At 45.1% G+C, this 18,036-nt stretch overlaps 1 protein-coding gene across 1 annotated transcript in view; it reads left to right on the top strand.

Moving 5' to 3' along the window:
• Window positions 1-15,491, top strand: part of LOC143987785 (armadillo repeat-containing protein 1-like) — a 36,933-nt gene extending 21,442 nt beyond the window's left edge. The window contains exons 5-6 of the mRNA XM_077486805.1: window positions 6,421-6,495; window positions 14,942-15,491. Coding sequence (XP_077342931.1) covers window positions 6,421-6,495; window positions 14,942-15,133 — 267 coding nt within the window. The 3' untranslated portion in view covers window positions 15,134-15,491. The remainder of the gene's footprint in view (window positions 1-6,420; window positions 6,496-14,941) is intronic.
• Window positions 15,492-18,036: the final 2,545 nt, after the last annotated feature.

The raw sequence follows: 18,036 nt of genomic DNA, 5'->3' as shown, positions 1-18,036 counted from the left end.
CGGACGCAGCATCCTCCCCTCCTATTAATTTACGTTCTACTACTTGTTGACGTACTGAGCTGCAGGAAGCAGGTTAGAGGGTTTATTACCTGAGGGACCGCCCCCTGGGCGGAACTGGAAATTTTTGTTTATTCACATGTATTACATGTTCTGCCTAGTCCTCTCCTGAAGGTGGCGTAATAGCCCTACGGTCAAGATTACTGGAACTGTGTCCGTCGAACTTCAGAGAAAAGGATTTTACAGTGAGTACAAAAATCCTATTATTTAGTATTTTTTTTTAAGAGATTTTTTCTTATGAATGTCTCCTTTAAAATCAGTAAATGCTGTCATGCCTATGTTTCACCGCTGGGGGCTGTATTGAGCACTCACTGCCTCACGCTCAGAGCACACTGTGTCTGGAGAGCTGGGATGCCTTCTTCCTCCAGCAAACAGAACCTCCGTTAAGCTTGGAGAGGGGGTTCTTCTCCCCACCAGTCGCCCCTGTGGCCAATTGTCTTTCCCTCTTCTTGGGGAAGAGCGCTATAGGTTTTTTTTTTTTTTTGGGGGGGGGGGGATGCGACGGCACGCCGCTCGGCGGCTTACAGCCTTGTCTGCGCCATTCTGCTCCATACCATGAGTCCCATAGGACCTGGAGTCCACCGCTTGCATGGGAAAAGGATTCCTTTTAAAAATAAGGGGAGAGCCGTAGGCAATTCCGGGGGGGCGGAAGCTTAGCACGGCAGTGGCGTCCTCCAATGTCCAACATGAGTGGGCATGGTTTAAAAGGCACCACTTGTGTTGTTGCAGGCTGTGGAGGGACACGAGGGCAAAGGTGGCGTTAAGTGGTTTGGTGACGCAGGTTTTTACCTTTGACAAATTTTACTATTGCAGCAGAGCTGGACTATCTCTCAAGCAGTGAATGTATTCCTTCTAGTAGTACCTCTGCTTTGTGCATCGGGCTATGAGCGGAAGTGGGGTAAAAAAACACCTCAAAGGGCTCTAGAACATCTATGGTCTATTGTCACACAACAGCCTAGAACCATCTCAAAAAAGATGGCATCCTCCTCCGAGAGTGATGTGGCCGGTCAGAATGAACCATCAGGGGGGGGGGCTGGTGTTGCAGCTACTCTTGACGCTGCAGCCCCTGTGTATATCACGAAGGAGGTTTTTTTTTTAATTTTTTATTTTTTTCCTTGTACCATTTTAAGTTTGGAGCAAAAGATTGATGCTTTAATCGCATCCCAGAGTGGACTTAAAGCCCCATGCACACTATCCGATTTCTCTTTCGTTCATTGACGGACACGGCTCCTTTAATTCTTGACCTTATGGTTATCACGCCACCTTCAGGAGAGGATTAGGCAGAACATATAACACATGTAAAAACAGCAAGACTGCACAGCACCACCCAGGGGGCAGTCCCTCTGGTGATAACCCCTCAACCTGCTTCCTGCAGCTCAGTTTTTTTTCTGCCTAGTGTAGGAGAAGGACCTGGCTCCCTAAGGGGGCCATTGGTCCTGGGGAATTTTTTTTTTTTTCTACAATTTTTTTGATCCTGTGATCTACAATCAACAACCGGGCTGGGTGATAGGCTAGATAATATAGATCCTTGTCTCCCCAACCTGGCCATCGAGTGTAAGCAGACCCTAGCTATGCGCTGGGTTGGCCACGATAGGCCCCTTCTGCTCCAGGAGCAGCCGGTGAGCTATATGCTCCGGGGCACACATGACCAGGCTACTGCTTTCCGTGTCACAGTGTGCCGTGGCCAGCAGCCACCCTGTACTGCTCGGGTGATGGGTCTGTGGTGGAATGCGTCCCGCAATGCCGACAGGAGGGGTAAATATGGCTCTCCCTGTCTCGGCAGGATAGAGCAGCTGGGCATTCCCTGGGAGGTCGACTGGGGGTCTCTCACTTTCCTCTTTCTCTGTCCTTCTTTCCCTCCTCCCAATGCTGGGGCCGCTGTGCAACTGGGCATGAGGTTCAGTGTATATACCTGGCCGGGGGTTCTCGGGGGGGGGGGGGGGGGGCTCTGGGCTTTGGCAGGGGGCTGGGCTGGCTGTTAGGGTGCTTTTTTGTCTCTTCTGCCCTTTTTTCTTCACTGTGAGGTGCTTGGGCTGTTTGAGCATGAGGAGAGGCCACGGACATTTTGCTGAGGCTGCTGCCATTTTCCTGTAGTCTTATGCAGTGTTTGTGCCATCAGCCATTTTCTAGAAGGTTCGTGGCCATTTTCTTAGTGATTTTTTTTTATTATTATTTTTTGTTAGGACAGCCGGCGGCCATTTTCTTGTAGTCTCAGCACAGTTTACCTCTCGTGCTGGTGTCTGTTTACCTCACAACAGCGCGTTTTTTACTCTGGGCACTTTGTGACTGACACAGGGCAGAGTGGTCAGTGGCAGCACAGCACTCAGTCAGGGTGGAGAGTCCTGCGGGGGGCCCCTCAGTCTGCTAGGAGGGTGGGATTTGTGTACCTTGCTTTAAGTCCCTAAGTTGTGCCAGACGAGTGAGGGTCAGCATGGCGTCAGAAGCTGGCACCTTTTCCCCAGACATCACTGCTATTGCAACCGACTCGCCTGCTAAAACTGTGGTGCCCATGGATGCTCTTTCGGCGGTCCTGGAGACCTTTGTCGGGTTTGAAGCGGTGTGTGGGCACAAGGGAGGTAACCCCCCCCGTTTTATGGTGAGAGCTCTGATTCAGACTCGGGCCCTGCGGTGACTGGCGGCCCCTGTTCTGAGTGTCAGAGGATGTGGACCAGGACCGTTCAGACAGTGAGAAGGATTCTGTGTCCAGGTTAGCGCAGGAAAAAGCGCTAGTAGGGGCACTTATTACTGCGGTGCGGGGTACCCTGAAGATACAGTATGCAGCAGGGACTAATACTGAGGTGGCAGTCCCTTTTCGGTCCCACAAACCGACCCCCACGCCTAAGGTGTTTCCGTATTTGACTTATTTTGATAAGTTCATCTACAAGGAATGGGGAAGCCCGCAGCGGGCCTTTTCAGTCCCAAGAAGAATGGTGGTGCGTTACCCCTTTTGAGCAGAGCCTCCTGAAATAAATGGACGTCTCCTCCGGTCGTTGACCCCCCCCCCCCCCCCCGGTATCCAGGTTAAGTAACGTAATCACGATTCCGGTAGAAGGGACTCCTGCCATCAAGGACCCTGCCAACAGTAGGGCCGAGGCAGTGGCCCGGTCCATGTTCATGTTTACGGTAGTGGGGTCAGCGTTACGACCTGTGCTGGCCATGGTCTTGGTGTCGCAGACGCTTACTGACTGGGCAGAGTTATTGCACCGCGAATTGGAGAAGCAACAGTCTCCCCCCAGTCTGCGTAGAGCTGGCAGATCGGTTGGTGCATGGCCTTAAGTAGGTCTGTGATGCGGCCCTGGATACAGTCTCTCTGCTCTCTAGAGCATCAGTATCCGCAGTGGTGCCTACGGCATCTTATTTGGCTGAAATGGTGGTCTGCATCTAAAAAAAAAAAAACAGCACTGGCAGATTTGCCCTTTCAAATTGAGAGGCTATTTGGAGCTTCGCTGGGTGACATTATTAAAAAATGTTATTGGTGGGAAGAGCACGTTGCTCCCAGAGTCCAGGAAGGGTAGGGAGCCACACCGTAGGCAAGGGCCCTCTTTTTCTGCTCAGAAACGGCTTTTTCCCCGCCCGGGTTGGCAGGTAAGCATTTCCATTCCGACAAGGCGCCTGCTGAAGGACAAAAGCATCCCTGGTTTCACAAGCCAAACAAGTCTGCGGGCAAAAATTTTTACCGCATGAAGGTTTGCCCCTGCCCAACTCTCGGGTAGGGGGGTCACCTTCGGGAGTTTGCAGCTCGGTGGACCTCCCTACTGTCCGACCAATGGGTCTGCAAACTGGTTTCATCGGGATACCACAGCAGTAAGTTACCTAGAATTCTTAGGCTGGATTCTCAACCTAGAGAAATCCTCCTTAAAACCATCAAGAGATTGCAGTACTTGGGGCTGATCGTAGATACAGTTCTGAAAAGGGTGTTCTTACCCCAAGAAAGAATCAGTTCCATAAGGGAACTGATTCAGCTTGTCAAAGCAAAGATGATGGCTTCTTTTGAGCCCGTTGCTTATGCACGGTTTTCATTCAAGACTGCTGCAAAACAGTATTCTGTCAACTTGGAATAAGACGATCCGAGCCTTGGACTTTCCAATGCTCTTATCCCCCAAAGTGCATCAGATCCTCAATTGGTGGTTGAAATGCAGGAACCTTCAACAAGGGAAATCTTTCTATCAGTCACCTGGAGGGTGCTAACGACAGATGCCAGCCTTCTGGGCTGAGGAGCAGTCCTGGAAGAAGCATCTGTCCAAGGGAAGTGGTCCAAATCAGAAAGGATCTTGCCCATCAATATTCTAGAGATTTGGGCAGTATGTCTGGCTCTAAAGGCCTGGATGCTCGCACTACTATTCTCCTGTCAGGATCCAATTCGTCAATGCCACGGCTGTGGCCTACCTTAATCACCAAGAATGCACGCAAAGTCGTGCAGCCCAAAGAGAGGTGAATCATATTCTATCTTGGGCAGAAAACAACATTCCTTGCCTATTGGCGATATTCGTTCCAGGAATAGAACATTGGCAGACGGGCTACTTGAGTCGCCAACAATTGTTTCCGGGAGACTGGTCCCTTCACCCCGACATCTATCTGTCGATATGTCAAAGATGGGGTGTTCCAGATGTGGATCTATTTTAAGTCCAGATTCAACAACAAGGTTGACAACTTTGTGTCAAGGACAAGGGGTCTGCTGGCATATGGAACAGACGCCTTGGTTTTTCCATGGGATCAGTTTTCTCTGATCTGTTCGTTCCCTCCTGTTCTGCTGCTTCCGCCCCTTCTTTGCAGGATCAAGCAGGAAGGGAAGGAGGTGATTGTTGTGTCTCCCTCCCTTCAGTTGCCATTGCTATGGGACATCCCACGTAGTAACTACTATGGCTCTGTGTGCCATGATGTATGATAAGAAAATAGGATTTTTATAACCGATTACCTGTAAAAATCCTTTTCTTTGATGTGCATCACGAGACACACAGGTCCCTCCCTTCTTTGGTATACACGTGTATTGCTTGCTACAAAACTGAGGTACTCCTAGTAGTGGGAGGGGTGTTATATAGGGAGTGCACTTTTTGTCTTAGGGCGTGGCAGTGTCCATCACCTGAAGGTGGCCTATAACCCACATAGTAACTACTATGGCTCTGTGTCCCATGATGTCCTTCAAAGAAAAGGATTTTACAGGTAAGCTGTTATAAAAATCCTATTATTATCCTGTAAGTAGCAGTGACCTTTACTGTGTGTCACATAGCTTGTGTGGGAGCCACACAATAAATCCAACTTCCACAGGCTGCTTGTAGAAAACTACTGAGGGTGGATGCAAGACTGGTCACACTGCACTAGAAGAGAGCAGCAGCAGTGACTGGTCTTGATTACAGGGAGCGCCTGCACAGAGGAAATGTTTCAGACTGGATTACAACACCTGCTTCCTCTTTCCTATCTATAAGAGAATTTTCTGACTTAATTTCAGATTTTATGGGTAGAATTTCTGGCTTTATCCAGGCCATAGATAGGGATCACAGCTGTACCTCTTCAACCTCTCCTCCTGAATCAGTTTTTGATTTGCTAGACACACCTGAGGAGGTGGTAGATAAGTTTGATCCCTCTCTTTCTGAGGAATCAAATCAGAATGACGTGGCTGTAGCGGAGATTCCATTCAAGCTTGAGGATATCATTTTCTCTGGCTTCTCTTCCCCATTTACCTGTAGTACATTTTTTTTATGTCCTAAAACATTTCTGGAAAGAGGGTTACTTGTTAGGAGATCTTAAAACTGAACAATCTAAAGTGAGGGGTACATAATTGTGCTTCAAGACTTTGAAGGCTACGTTCTTCTTTAGGAACATGTTACACGTATATTTAGGGTGTAACATGTTCCTAAGCAACCCCAACCCCTGGTAATCGGTGCACTAGTAGTCTATTAACCACCCCCTCCCCCTGCTTTTTTGTAACTGAAAGCTTGTACAGACAGAAAGCTGGTGGAAGTGTCTGCAGGAGCTTGACATTGCACCCTTGATCCACTGTTTGCATGGTGCAATGTTTTTCCTGCATTGATGTGCATTTTTGTGTTTTTATTATTTTAAAGATTGTATGGCATGCTTGGCCTCCAGGATCAAAGGTGCAAGTCTCTGTTCCCAGAATATCACCAGCTTGAAATGGTACTTAAACTACACTGTGTTCATTGAATGTATTTACAGGATACATTTATGTGTTCAAAAGAAATGCATCTGGCTGAGTTGTAGAGAACACATTTGTTTTATTTTAGGGCTGTCCATAAAGGCTTGTTCTATTTTTTTTTTTTTTTTTTTAAAGCTTGGATCCTGCAAAAAAGACTAGTAAAGGTAGCTGTACAGTACTGTCTCATTTATTGTTACAATTGTTTTTTACAGTGTTTAACGTCAGCCATTGCAGAAACCAAAGTGCTGAAGGCACAACAAGTGATAAAGAATGAATCGGGCAATGAGGTATGGTTTGTAATTGTAATGAATTTCACTTTGTATATGAAATATCTGTGAAACCTTAGTTGCTACATAAATTAGCTACTTTACAGGTTCAAACTCCAAAGTAGTGTGTGTGTGTGTGTATGACTATATATATATATATATATATATATATATATATATATATATATATATATATATATATATACACACACACAATATCCAAATTAGTCATTTTAGGACCTTTTCAGTTGAAAACAACATCACCAATTTGATTGCAACCATTGTTTCAGCGGAGTACAGCATACATTTTATCAAAGTTACAGGATGTGTCTGCCCTACTACATGGCTTTATGTCGACTAGCTTTTTCACATTATGCTTGCATATGTAAAGGTTAAAAATAAAACTTTTTGTCCTTAAGAATTGGACAGAGTTGAGAGGAATTAGAACACCTGTCCGGTTTTAATTGCTGTCTGTGTCCCCATTATGGAGCTTTACCCCCCTGTATTTGTCCCGTTTGCTGTTCTTACCAAAAGTGAAAGCCATTTTAGACACTTGCCGACCGGCGCAAGCCGATATACGATGACAAAGTGGCACAGGTGCGCAAAATCCTGTATGTGGACCCGCTGCGCATGGATGGCCACGAGTGTCAGCACGGGGATTTGTGTGTGTAAATACAAAAATCCCTGTGCTGTCAGGGGAGAGGAGACATGTCGTTTGTTCCTAGTAAATATGAACAATGATATGTCTCCTCTGTTTTGGGTGGAACTCCGCTTTAACCCCTTCCCTACCAGTGACATTTACACAGTAGTCAGTACACTTTTATAGCACTGATCACTGTATAAATGTCAGTGGTCCCAAAAATGTGTCAAAAGTGTCTGATCTGTCTGCCGTAATGTCGCAGTCCCGCAATAGTGAGAAACAGAATAACAACAAAAATCTAGAAAAAACACATTTCAAAAAAGTTATAAATTGATTTGCATTTTAATAAATGAAATAATTATTTGACCCCCCTTCGCAAAACATGACTTGGTACTTGGTGGCAAAACCATTGTTGGAAATCGCAGAGATCAGATGGTTCTTGTAGTTGGCACCAGGTTTGCACACACCTCCAGGATGGATTTTGTCCCACTCCTCTTTGCACATCATCTCCAAGTTATTAAGGTTTAAAGGCTGAGGTTTGGTAACTTGAACCTTCAGCTCCCACAACATATTTTCTATGAGATTGAGCCACTCCTTTTGTTCCCTTGGCTCTGTGTTTTGGTTTATTGTCATGCTGAAATGCCCATCCACGACCCATTTTTAATGCCCTGGCTGAGGGAAGGAGGTTCATGGCCCTGTCCATCGTCCCTTTAATGCAGTGAAGTTGTCCTGTCCCCTTAGCAGAAAAACGCCCCCAAAGCATATATTTGACGGTGGGGATGGGTGTTCTTGGGGTCATAGGCCGCATTCCTTCCTCTCCAAACCTGAAGAGTTTTGATGCCAAAGAGCATGATTTTGGTCTCATCTGACTGCAACACTTTCACCCAGTTCTCCTTTGAATCATTCAGATGTTCATTAGCAAACTTCTGATGGGCCTATACATGTGCTTTCTTGAATGGGGGGACCTTGCGGGCACTGCTGGGTTTCAGTCCTTCATGGCATAGTGTGTTACCAATTGTTTTCTTGGTGACTATGGTCCCAGCTGCCTTGAAATCATTGACAAGATTCTCTTGTGTAGTTCTAGGCTGATTCCTCACCGTTCTCATGATCGTTGAAACTCCACGAGGTGAGATCTTGCATGGAGCCCCAGACCGAGGGAGATTGATAGTTATTTTGTGTTTCTTGCATTTGAGAATAATCGCACCAATTGTCACCCTCTCACCAAACTGCTTGGTGATGGTCCTGTAGCCCATTACAGCCTTGTGTAGGTCTACAGTCTTGTCCCTGACTTGGACAGCTCTTTGGTCTTGACTATGGTGGAGAGATTGAAATCTGATTGATTGCTTCTGTGGACAGGTGTGTTTTATACAGGTAACAAGCTGATATTTGGAGCACTCCCTTTAAGAGAGTGCTCCTAATCTTAGCTTGTTAATAGTATAGAAGATATCTGGGAGCCAGAAATCTTGCTGATTGATAGAGGGTCAAATACTTATTTCACTCATTAAAATGCAAATCGATTCATAAATTTTTTGAAATGCGTTTTTCTGGATTTTCTGTTTTGTCTCACTGTTAAAATAAACCTACCATTAAAATTATAGATTGATCATTTCTTTGTCAGTGGGCAAACATACAAAATCAGCAGGGGATCAAATACTTTTTTTCCCCTCACTGTATTTGTGTATGCATTAGGTGTGCGCATCTTCGCTGGGCTCACGATTCGATTTGATTATGATTATCTGGTCAACGATTCGATTCGATTCCGCAATGCATCACGATTACCGACGAGCTCCCACTTCCGCTTGGGCCGCCTAGTGTCTTTTTAAACAAACTGAAAAATATTGAACCTCCCCCGTCAAACGCAGCCAGCGTGAGGTGTAAGTAGAGTACAAACCCATTTGTACTCTACTTACTGTTACATTGCATGATATGCCCAGCTGTATTTATTAAAAAAAGAATGTACTTTTTTAAAAAAATGTGTCACTATACCGCATTTTACAGTAAATACATCCCGATCATAGGCCGTGCCCGGTGTTGTGCCGAGAATGGTTTCGATGCCGAATCGGGGACACCCGAATCCCGATGCAACGATTAATTTCAGCACACCTAGTATGCATTATATTAATGGATAAGTTCACTTTTTTTTTTTTTTTTTTAGACGCACTGCTTTTTTTGGTTAAAAAAAGGCGCATTTATTTATTTTTCTTGGGAGACTGCAGAGCATTGCACCAGTGATCAGCAGATCGTAGGTGCAATGCCAGGCTCCTGCAGACTCCCAGTAAAGCTGTCTGCTTGTACCTCCTGTATGGGCAGACAGTTACTGGAGAGCTAGAAGACTCCATGAACTATGAGAGTGCTTATCGGCACCCTTTCAGTTCATTGAAAACTACAAGCAATGTGCCACAATACAGACAGTAACTGTAGTTCATTCATTTGCAGAAATCTGTGAATGAATGACAAAGCTGTGTGGTCAGAGCCTTGTATGGTTGCACTGTTTTCAAATTGTGACAGTGGTTGCAGGGAGAAGATTGCTATTGCAATAAGGGGGGATTTGCGGTACAGGGGGGAATTTGCTGAACATGTTACATGTTACACCCTAAAAATTGTGAACGTCTCCTTTTAATATATAAAAGTTGCCACTTTTTCATTTTACACAGGGTAGGGAATAGTTAAAATCCATTATTCTTAGTCCCATTTAAGAGATGTCCCTTTACTTTAAAAACCTGATGGGGGTTGTGACCCCCTAAACGATTTGATCAAAAACGAAACAAAATTAGATTTTGCTATAGATACTTTTAATTGACTGCAAAGCCTAGTGCAGATCACACTACTGGTATATATGCTGAGGAGGGAGAGGTGTGTTTCCTGAAATGCACAAAATCACTCACTGGACACTGGGTAGCTTTGTGTGCCGGAGTGCAAATCCCATTGATGGCACAGACATCAGGTAGCAAGCTTTGTGTGTCAGAGTGCAAATGTAACTGAAGACAGCTATACAGGGATTGAACGTTGACCAGTTCAGCAGGGACCGGACAAGATTCCATCTATGGGCAGGCTGATTGTACCCAAGTCGACTTGGGTCCAACCAGCCTGTCAGATTTTATACATGCGATTACTGCAGGGGGGCTATAGCCACTAGCAGTAATCATTGTGTTCTGCCAGTCGGAAAGGCCCCAGCCCCTTCCCTGTTGGCAGAACATAATAGCACTGGCTGACTGTTGATGTGATGCAACTGTATTGATGGATGAATCGATCGATTTTGTTTTTTCCTTCTCAACTGCATGGATACTGGGGTGTACTGGTGTCGAGGATACGTGTGTGTGTGTGTGTGTGTGTGTGTGTGTTATGTCCCCCGAAGTGCAAATGTGTCTAGGTGACATGGATGCTGGATTGTGGACAAATCTCTGGACTTTTTCTGCACTTCGGACTCTGTGTGTGGGCAAAAACCCTGAGACTTAACAAATCAAAGACTTCTGATGCAAATATGGATCTATACAAGTAGGGTGGGTAAAAATCAATGATTAACCACTTGCCGACCGCCGCACGACGATATACGTCGACAGAATGGCACGGGCAGGCATATGGGCGTATATATACGTCCCTGCCTTCCCGCGGGTGGGGGGCCCTATCGGTGCCAACGGCGGTCGGTATCCGTACAGGAGCGATCCGGGATGAGGGGGCGGCCATTCGTTCATGGCCACCCCCTCGCGATCGCTCCTGACGAATGGAAGTGAGGCGTGACATCACTTCCTCTCCTGTAATGTAAACACAGGCAGAGGAAGTGATGTAATCTCTCCTCCGTGTCGGTATTTTTCGTTCCGGCACCTAGGAGAGAGGATCGGTGAGTTGCACCAACACGACACTACACAGTAGAACATGCCAGGCACACTCACACCCCCCCTTCACCCCCCGATCACCCCCCCAATTACCCCTGCCCCCCCAGTCACAGTGACACCAGTTGCATTTTTTTTTTTTTTTTGCATTGGTGTCATTTGTGACTGTAATAACTGTTAGGGCAGTTAGGGTTAGCCCCCTTTAGTTCTAAGGTACCCCCCTAACCACCCCAATAAAGGTTTAACCCCGTGATCACCCCCCGTCGCCAGTGTCACTAAGGCTGGGTTCACATTGCAGCGGTTTATGAGAACGGATGTGATTCGCACCGCACTGCAGTGCAAATCACATCCGATCTCTGTGCGATTCGAGTTCAGCCATACAGATAGTATGGCTGAATTTGCGTCGCACCCGCCGCAAATTCGCACGGGACCCTTTTTTTGGTCCGCAGCAGAATCGGATCGCATGGGTGTTCACACCATGCGATCCGAGTTTGCAGATCGCACTGCGATATGCGAACTGATCTGGGGGTGTCATTAACATTTTACTGACACTCCCAGCAGTTCGGATAGGGCAGTGTGAACTGCCGCCGGGAGGCATGCGATGCGGGAACCCGCCGCGGATTCGTGGCGTTCCTGCATCGCTCCAGTGTGAACCCAGCTGTTAGGGCAGTTAGGGTTAGCCCCCTTTAGTTCTAAGGTACCCCCCTAACCCCCCCAATAAAGGTTTAACCCCGTGATCACCCCCCGTCGCCAGTGTCACTAAGGCTGGGTTCACATTGCAGCGGTTTATGAGAACGGATGTGATTCGCACCGCACTGCAGTGCAAATCACATCCGATCTCTGTGCGATTCGAGTTCAGCCATACAGATAGTATGGCTGAATTCGCGTCGCACCCGCCGCAAACTCGCACGGGACCCTTTTTTTGGTCCGCAGCAGAATCGGATCGCATGGGTGTTCACACCATGCGATCCGAGTTTGCAGATCGCACTGCAATATGCGAACTGATCTGGGGGTGTCATTAACATTTCACTGACACTCCCAGCAGTTCGCATAGGGCAGTGTGAACTGCCGCCGGGAGGCATGCGATGCAGGAACCCGCCGCGGATTCGTGGCGTTCCTGCATCGCTCCAGTGTGAACCCAGCCTAATAAGCGATCGTTTTTCTGATCGCTGTATTAGTGTCACAGGTGACGCTAGTTAGGCAGGTAGGTATTTAGGTTCGCTGCAGCTTTTTATAGCGCCAGGGACCCCCATATACTACCGCATAAAGCCCCCTGATTGCCCCCTAGTTAACCCTTTCACTAGTGATCACCATATAACTGTTACAGGTGACGCTGGTTGGTTAGTTATTTTTTTATAGTTTCAGGGCACCCGCCATTTATTACCTAATAAAGGTTTAACCCCCTGATCACCCGGTGGGTGATATAAGTTTGAGGGTCAGATAAGGTCTGCGTCGCCCCAGGCAGCGTCAGGTTAGTGCCAGTACCGCTAACACCCACGCACAAAGCATACACCTCCCTTAGTAATATAGTATCTGATCAGATCTATATTAGCGTCGCCAGCAGTTTAGGTTTCCCAAAACGCATTGTTAGCGGGATCAGCCCAGATACCTGCTAGCACCTGCGTTTAGCCCCTCCGCCAAGCCCAGACCAGCCCACCCAAGTGCAGTATCGATCGATCACTGTCACTTACAAAACACAACACACATAACTGCAGCGTTCGCAGAGTCAGGCCTGATCCCTGCGATCGCTAACAGTTTTTCTTGTAGCGTTTTTTGATACAGTCGCTGACAGCCTAGGTGCTTTTTTACCTGTGAGTCTCACTAGTGTACCCCTAAATTTAGGGGTGTCTACTTTCCAAAATGGGGTCATTTGGGGGGGGGGGGTTTGTGCCATCTTGGCATTTTATGGCCTTCAAAACTGTAATAGGTAGTGAGGAGTGAAGTCAAAAATTTAAGCCCTTAGAAAGCCTGAAGGCGGTGCTTGGTTTTCGGGGCCCCGTACGCTGCTAGGCTCCCAAAAAGTCCCACAGATGTGGTATCCCCGTACGCAGGAGAAGCAGCAGAACTTATTTTGGGGTGTCATTTCACATATGCCCATAGCATGTGTGAGCAATATATCATTTAGTGACAACTTTGTGAAAAAAAAATAAAAGTTTGTAATTTTCCCGCAACTTGTGCCAAATATAAAATATTCCATGGACTCAACATGCCTCTCGGCAAATAGCTTGGGGTGTCTACTTTCTAAAATGGGGTCATTTGTGGGGGTTTTGTGCCATCTTGGCATTTTATGGCCTTCAAAACTGTAATAGGTAGTGAGGAGTGAAGTAAAATATTTACGCCCTTAGAAAACCTGAAGGCGGTTCTTGGCTTTCGGGGCCCCGTACGCGGCTAGGCTCCCAAAAAATCCCACACATGTGGTATCCCCGTACTCAGGAGAAGCAGCAGAATTTATTTTGGGGTGTCATTTCACATATGCCCATAGCATGTGTGAGCAATATATCATTTAGTGACAACTTTGTGTAAAAAAAAAAAAAAAAAATTTTTTTTTTGTCATTATTCAATCGCTTGAGGCAAAAAATGAAATATTCAATGGGCTCAACATGCCTCATCAATTTCCTTAGGGGGTCTACTTTCCAAAATGGGGTCATTTGGGGGGGTTTTGTACTGCCCTGCCATTTTAGCACCTCAAGAAATGAGATAGGCAGTCGTAAACTAAAAGCTGCGTAAATTCCAGAAAACGTACCTTAGTTTGTAGATGTGACAACTTTTGCGCAAACCAATAAATATACAGTTATTGACTTTTTTTTTACCAAAGACATGTGGCTGAATACATTTTGGCCTAAATGTATGACTAAAATTGAGTTTATTGGATTTTTCTAATAACAAAAAGTAGAAAATATCATTTTTTTTTTCAAAATTTGCGGTCTTTTTACGTTTATATCGCAAAAAATAAAAATCGCAGAGGCAATCAAATACCATCAAAAGAAAGCTCTATTTGTGGGAAGAAAAGGACGCAAATTTTGTTTGGGTACAACATTGCATGACCGCGCAATTACCAGTTAAAGCAGCGCAGTGCCAAATTGTAAAAAGACCTCTGGTCATTGACCAGCAAAATGGTCCGGTCTGAAAGTGGTTAAAAAAAAAAAAAAATTCTTAAAAATCTTTTTTTTTTTTAATAAATAAATTGCTTTTGGGGTAAAAACCTGTCTAAAGAGTTTTCTAGTTAAGATACATTTAATAATTTTTGTTTATTCAGCATGAAATGGAGCTTAGTAATGTAGCATGAGACAGTAATATTCTGCAATATTTAAATTTTTGGTAAACTTATTCAATGAATCCAAGCTCTGCAAGCTGAGATAACATGCACTACATTGCGGCGCCTGTTATTGCGTATCTAATCACCTGCTGCCATCACGTCCCTCACCTTGTTGTGTCACTGCTGCATCACCCATTAAAGTGAAGTGGGACTGTCAGTCAGAGGGTCACAGGAGGTGCCCTTGAGGGACAGAGATGAACAGAGTCGATAATTGGCTATTTTTTCTCCTCATGCTGATCAAAGCTGATCACCGGCGGCTGTGAGAGGGACATTAGTCCCAATCGTGGAGAGCCTCTGCAGAGGCTTCACTGACAACAGTGCTACCTATAAATGTCACCAATCAGTGGCATCTTATCAGTGTCGCCCATCAGTGCAGCCTAAAAAATAAAAACCCCAGTGGTGATTAAATGCCACCAAAATAAAGCTCCATTTTGTGGGGGGAAAAAAAAGATAAAAATGTAATTTGAGTACAGTGTAGTATGACCGTGCAATGGTCATTCAAAGTGCATCAGCGCGGAAAGCTAAAAATTTGATCTGGGCAGGAGGGGGGTTTAAGTGCCCAGTAAGCAAGTGGTTAAATCAAATCCACCCTGCACAGAAGTACCTGTAAGATTCCAAACTTTGTAGTGGAGCCATTACATTTTAGCTAACATATGGTATGTGATGCTTTTGTCTATATAGGTATATCTCCCAATGCCAAGTGAAAGTGTTCCGGTTGAAAAGAATTCATGCTTGCCAGACTACTTACCAGAAGAAGAAAGTCCTCAGAAAGATGTAGAGAAAGCTTTAGCTCGGCCAGCATCAAAGGAAGAGAACAGTGGAAGCTGGTTTAATGCTGCAGCAAATTTCCTCAGTAAAACATTTTACTGGTGACTCTCAAATCTTGAAGTTATCTTGTGTCTAAAGTATTTCACTGATCATGTCTTGTCTCTATACATTTCCTCTGATTATATATGTTCTATATATATGTTATGTACACAAAGTCAGATATAACAAAACATCATATGGTATTCATGGGTTTCTAAAAAAAAAAAAAGAGGAACAGCATGCCATTCTACTTGTAAGGTGGTGAAAACCTCTTTACTACTCATAAAGTAACATGGTTTCTGTTATTTAAATGCAACAACAGCCACAGATTAATCAAGTTTAGTGATTTAAGAAACAGGTAGGTTATGTGTTGTAAATGTGGGGTATTTCTGTTAAGAAAAAATAAACTGTGATTTAAAGATAATCTTGACTTCACATTGGTTAGCAAATACAGTACAAAATGGTGTACTAAACATCTCTACTTTATAGATTTATGTAATGCTATTAATAATAGATCTTTAATGATGCCAGAAGAGTTTTGTGAGGGAGATTAAGCAGACCAGGTCTAATCAAGCCAATTTGGAAACTGGTAGTAAATGGTGTTGCCTATAATTATAGCTTATTTAGTATAAGTTTACCTTAAAGCGGAGTTCCACCCAGAAATGGAACTTCCGCAGATCAGATTCCTGTTTCCCTTAGTAAGGATGCTGATGTCTGCACCTGGAGCCGAGAAACGAGTCGGCTTCGGGTGCCGATATCGCGGACTCCCTGGACAGGTAAGTGTCCTTTATATTAAAAGTCAGCAGCTACAGTAAGTTGTAGCTGCTGACTTTTTTTAATGTATTTGTTGTTGTTTTTTCCAGGCGGTAATCTGCTTTAAGGTAGAGAGCTGAATACAGCTACCTTCAGGTGATTAGACACTGGCCAAAAAATAAAAAACCACAGGGACACCCCCCTTTTATAACCTCCAACACCCAGCAAGGCTTCCCTCCACCCCCCCCCCCCCCTTAAAATTCTTCTATCAAGCTCCTAGATGTACCACTGCAGCCTTTCAGGTCAGTTGACATGGAGGACTGTACTTAGTGAAGGTCCAGGGCCAGCCTGTAAAGTTGCTTTAGACACTGGATTTTACATGGGTGCTCACCTTGGCCAGTGGTGCATAGTGTTGTTTTAGCCACAGGTCCAGGTCATGCTCTGCCTGTGGTGGTGCCCTCTACAATTACAAGTGCTCAGTGGTAGCGATCCATTATGCTGCCACCTGATGCAGAGTGGCTATAGAGGAACATGGGCGGAGACATCTGAAATCTTGTGTCGCAGAATGGCACAGGGGCTGCAACAGTTTAATGTGGTTGTAAACCTCAGACATGAAATATGAACAAAGCTTATCCCTCTATAGTGTGTGTGTGTGTGTGTGTGTGTGTGTTTTGTTTCAATCCAGAGCATTAAGTGTCATTTCTGTCTGCTGCCTCATTCCTCTTCTATCTGCATGTGAGGTTAAAAAAAAGTGTTGGAAAAGGGAGCTTCAGCCTGATCTCTGTTCCTGTGTGAAGGAGGGTGTCCTTCCTCTCCAATCAGCAGTACATCTACTGCCTCTGGAAGCTCAGACAAGCTGTATAAACTCTGTATGTACTTTGAACGGCTGTAGAGAACAAAGACTGCAGATAAACAGGTACAATGTATGTAGGAGGATTTATTTAATCTCTTATTACCTGAGGCCAGTCACTTCACTAGATATATGTGAGGGTTTACAACCAATTTAAATGTTGTGTTGCAGCCATGGAACAGAACGTCAGCCTTTTAAGGTTGGTGCAGTTTTTTTATCCCCCTCTGGCATGAGTCTGTTGTGCCTGTGTGTCCTTGTTCAGTAGCTCCACTGCAAATGCTCACACTTTTTTTTGGGGGGGGGGGGAGGTGGGGTTTGGAGGAATCTATTCCGTCTGCTAGCCACAGTCTGATTCTCTGCCTTCTTCTGGGAACTCTGTTGGCCCTTTGGTTACACACCCTTCCTTCCACCTATTTAGAGAGTCATTTTCTACCTTGTCAGACTACATGGGCAGGATCTCAGTAATTTTGGAGTCCATGGATTACATGCGTCAGTCTCTTACTTTTGTTCTTGTGCCTGAGAAGGTAGTTGAGGAAGTGCCCCTTGCTACCTCTGAAGGAATCGGATGAGATCTCATCGAAGCTTCCAGTGCTACTCTTATTGATGCGGTATGATCATATTTAGCGTTACAGCAGCCTGAGTCTGCTCATCCTAAGGTTTAAGGCATGGGCTCTGTAAAATTTCCCAAACCTGCCAAGATCTTCCTAGTCCACTCGCTTTTTTTTTTTTAAATCAACCAGGTTTATTGCGATTTACAGTGCATACATGTTACAGATTACATTTACAAAAATGCTACATATCGTACAGATCCTCAAATAACAATTGTATAACCATCTCAAATCTTCAATGTCACATCACGTTTTATGCATGAAATAAATAAAGCAAAAAGGTACCTTGTGTCAGTGGTTTGGGTTACTTCACTATCCAGGGGCCGAAGGATCTACTTGTCATTTACATTACTATGTATTATGCATAAACCGGCTATGAACAAGTGCTAGACTCCTGCAGCCACCTGTCCCAGATTTTGTAGTATTTCTCAGGACATCCCCTATTGGTGTATATAAATTTTTTGTAGGGGAGGGTGTTGTTTATTTCTACTTTCCATTCTGCAATGCTCGGGGGATAAGTCCTCATCCATTTCCGAGCTATTGTCTTTCGTGCTGTGAATAACGTCTCGTGTAGAAATGTCTTCATGTACCTGTCGGTCGAGTCTGGCAAGAGTCCTAAAAGGCACATTTTTGGGTCCAGCGTGGCTGGAGAGCCCATTTTGTCATGGAGGAATCTTACTATCTGTGTCCATAGTCCCTGTACTTTGGGGCATGACCACAGTAAGTGAATGAATGTTCCTGTCTCCCTTCCACACATT

This window comes from Lithobates pipiens, unplaced genomic scaffold (genome assembly GCF_037356315.1).
Source record: "Lithobates pipiens isolate NorthernLeopardFrog02 unplaced genomic scaffold, aLitPip1_a1.2 Scaffold_18, whole genome shotgun sequence".
Classification (NCBI taxonomy): Eukaryota; Metazoa; Chordata; class Amphibia; order Anura; family Ranidae; genus Lithobates; species Lithobates pipiens.
This window is presented reverse-complemented; position numbering and strand designations above follow the sequence as displayed.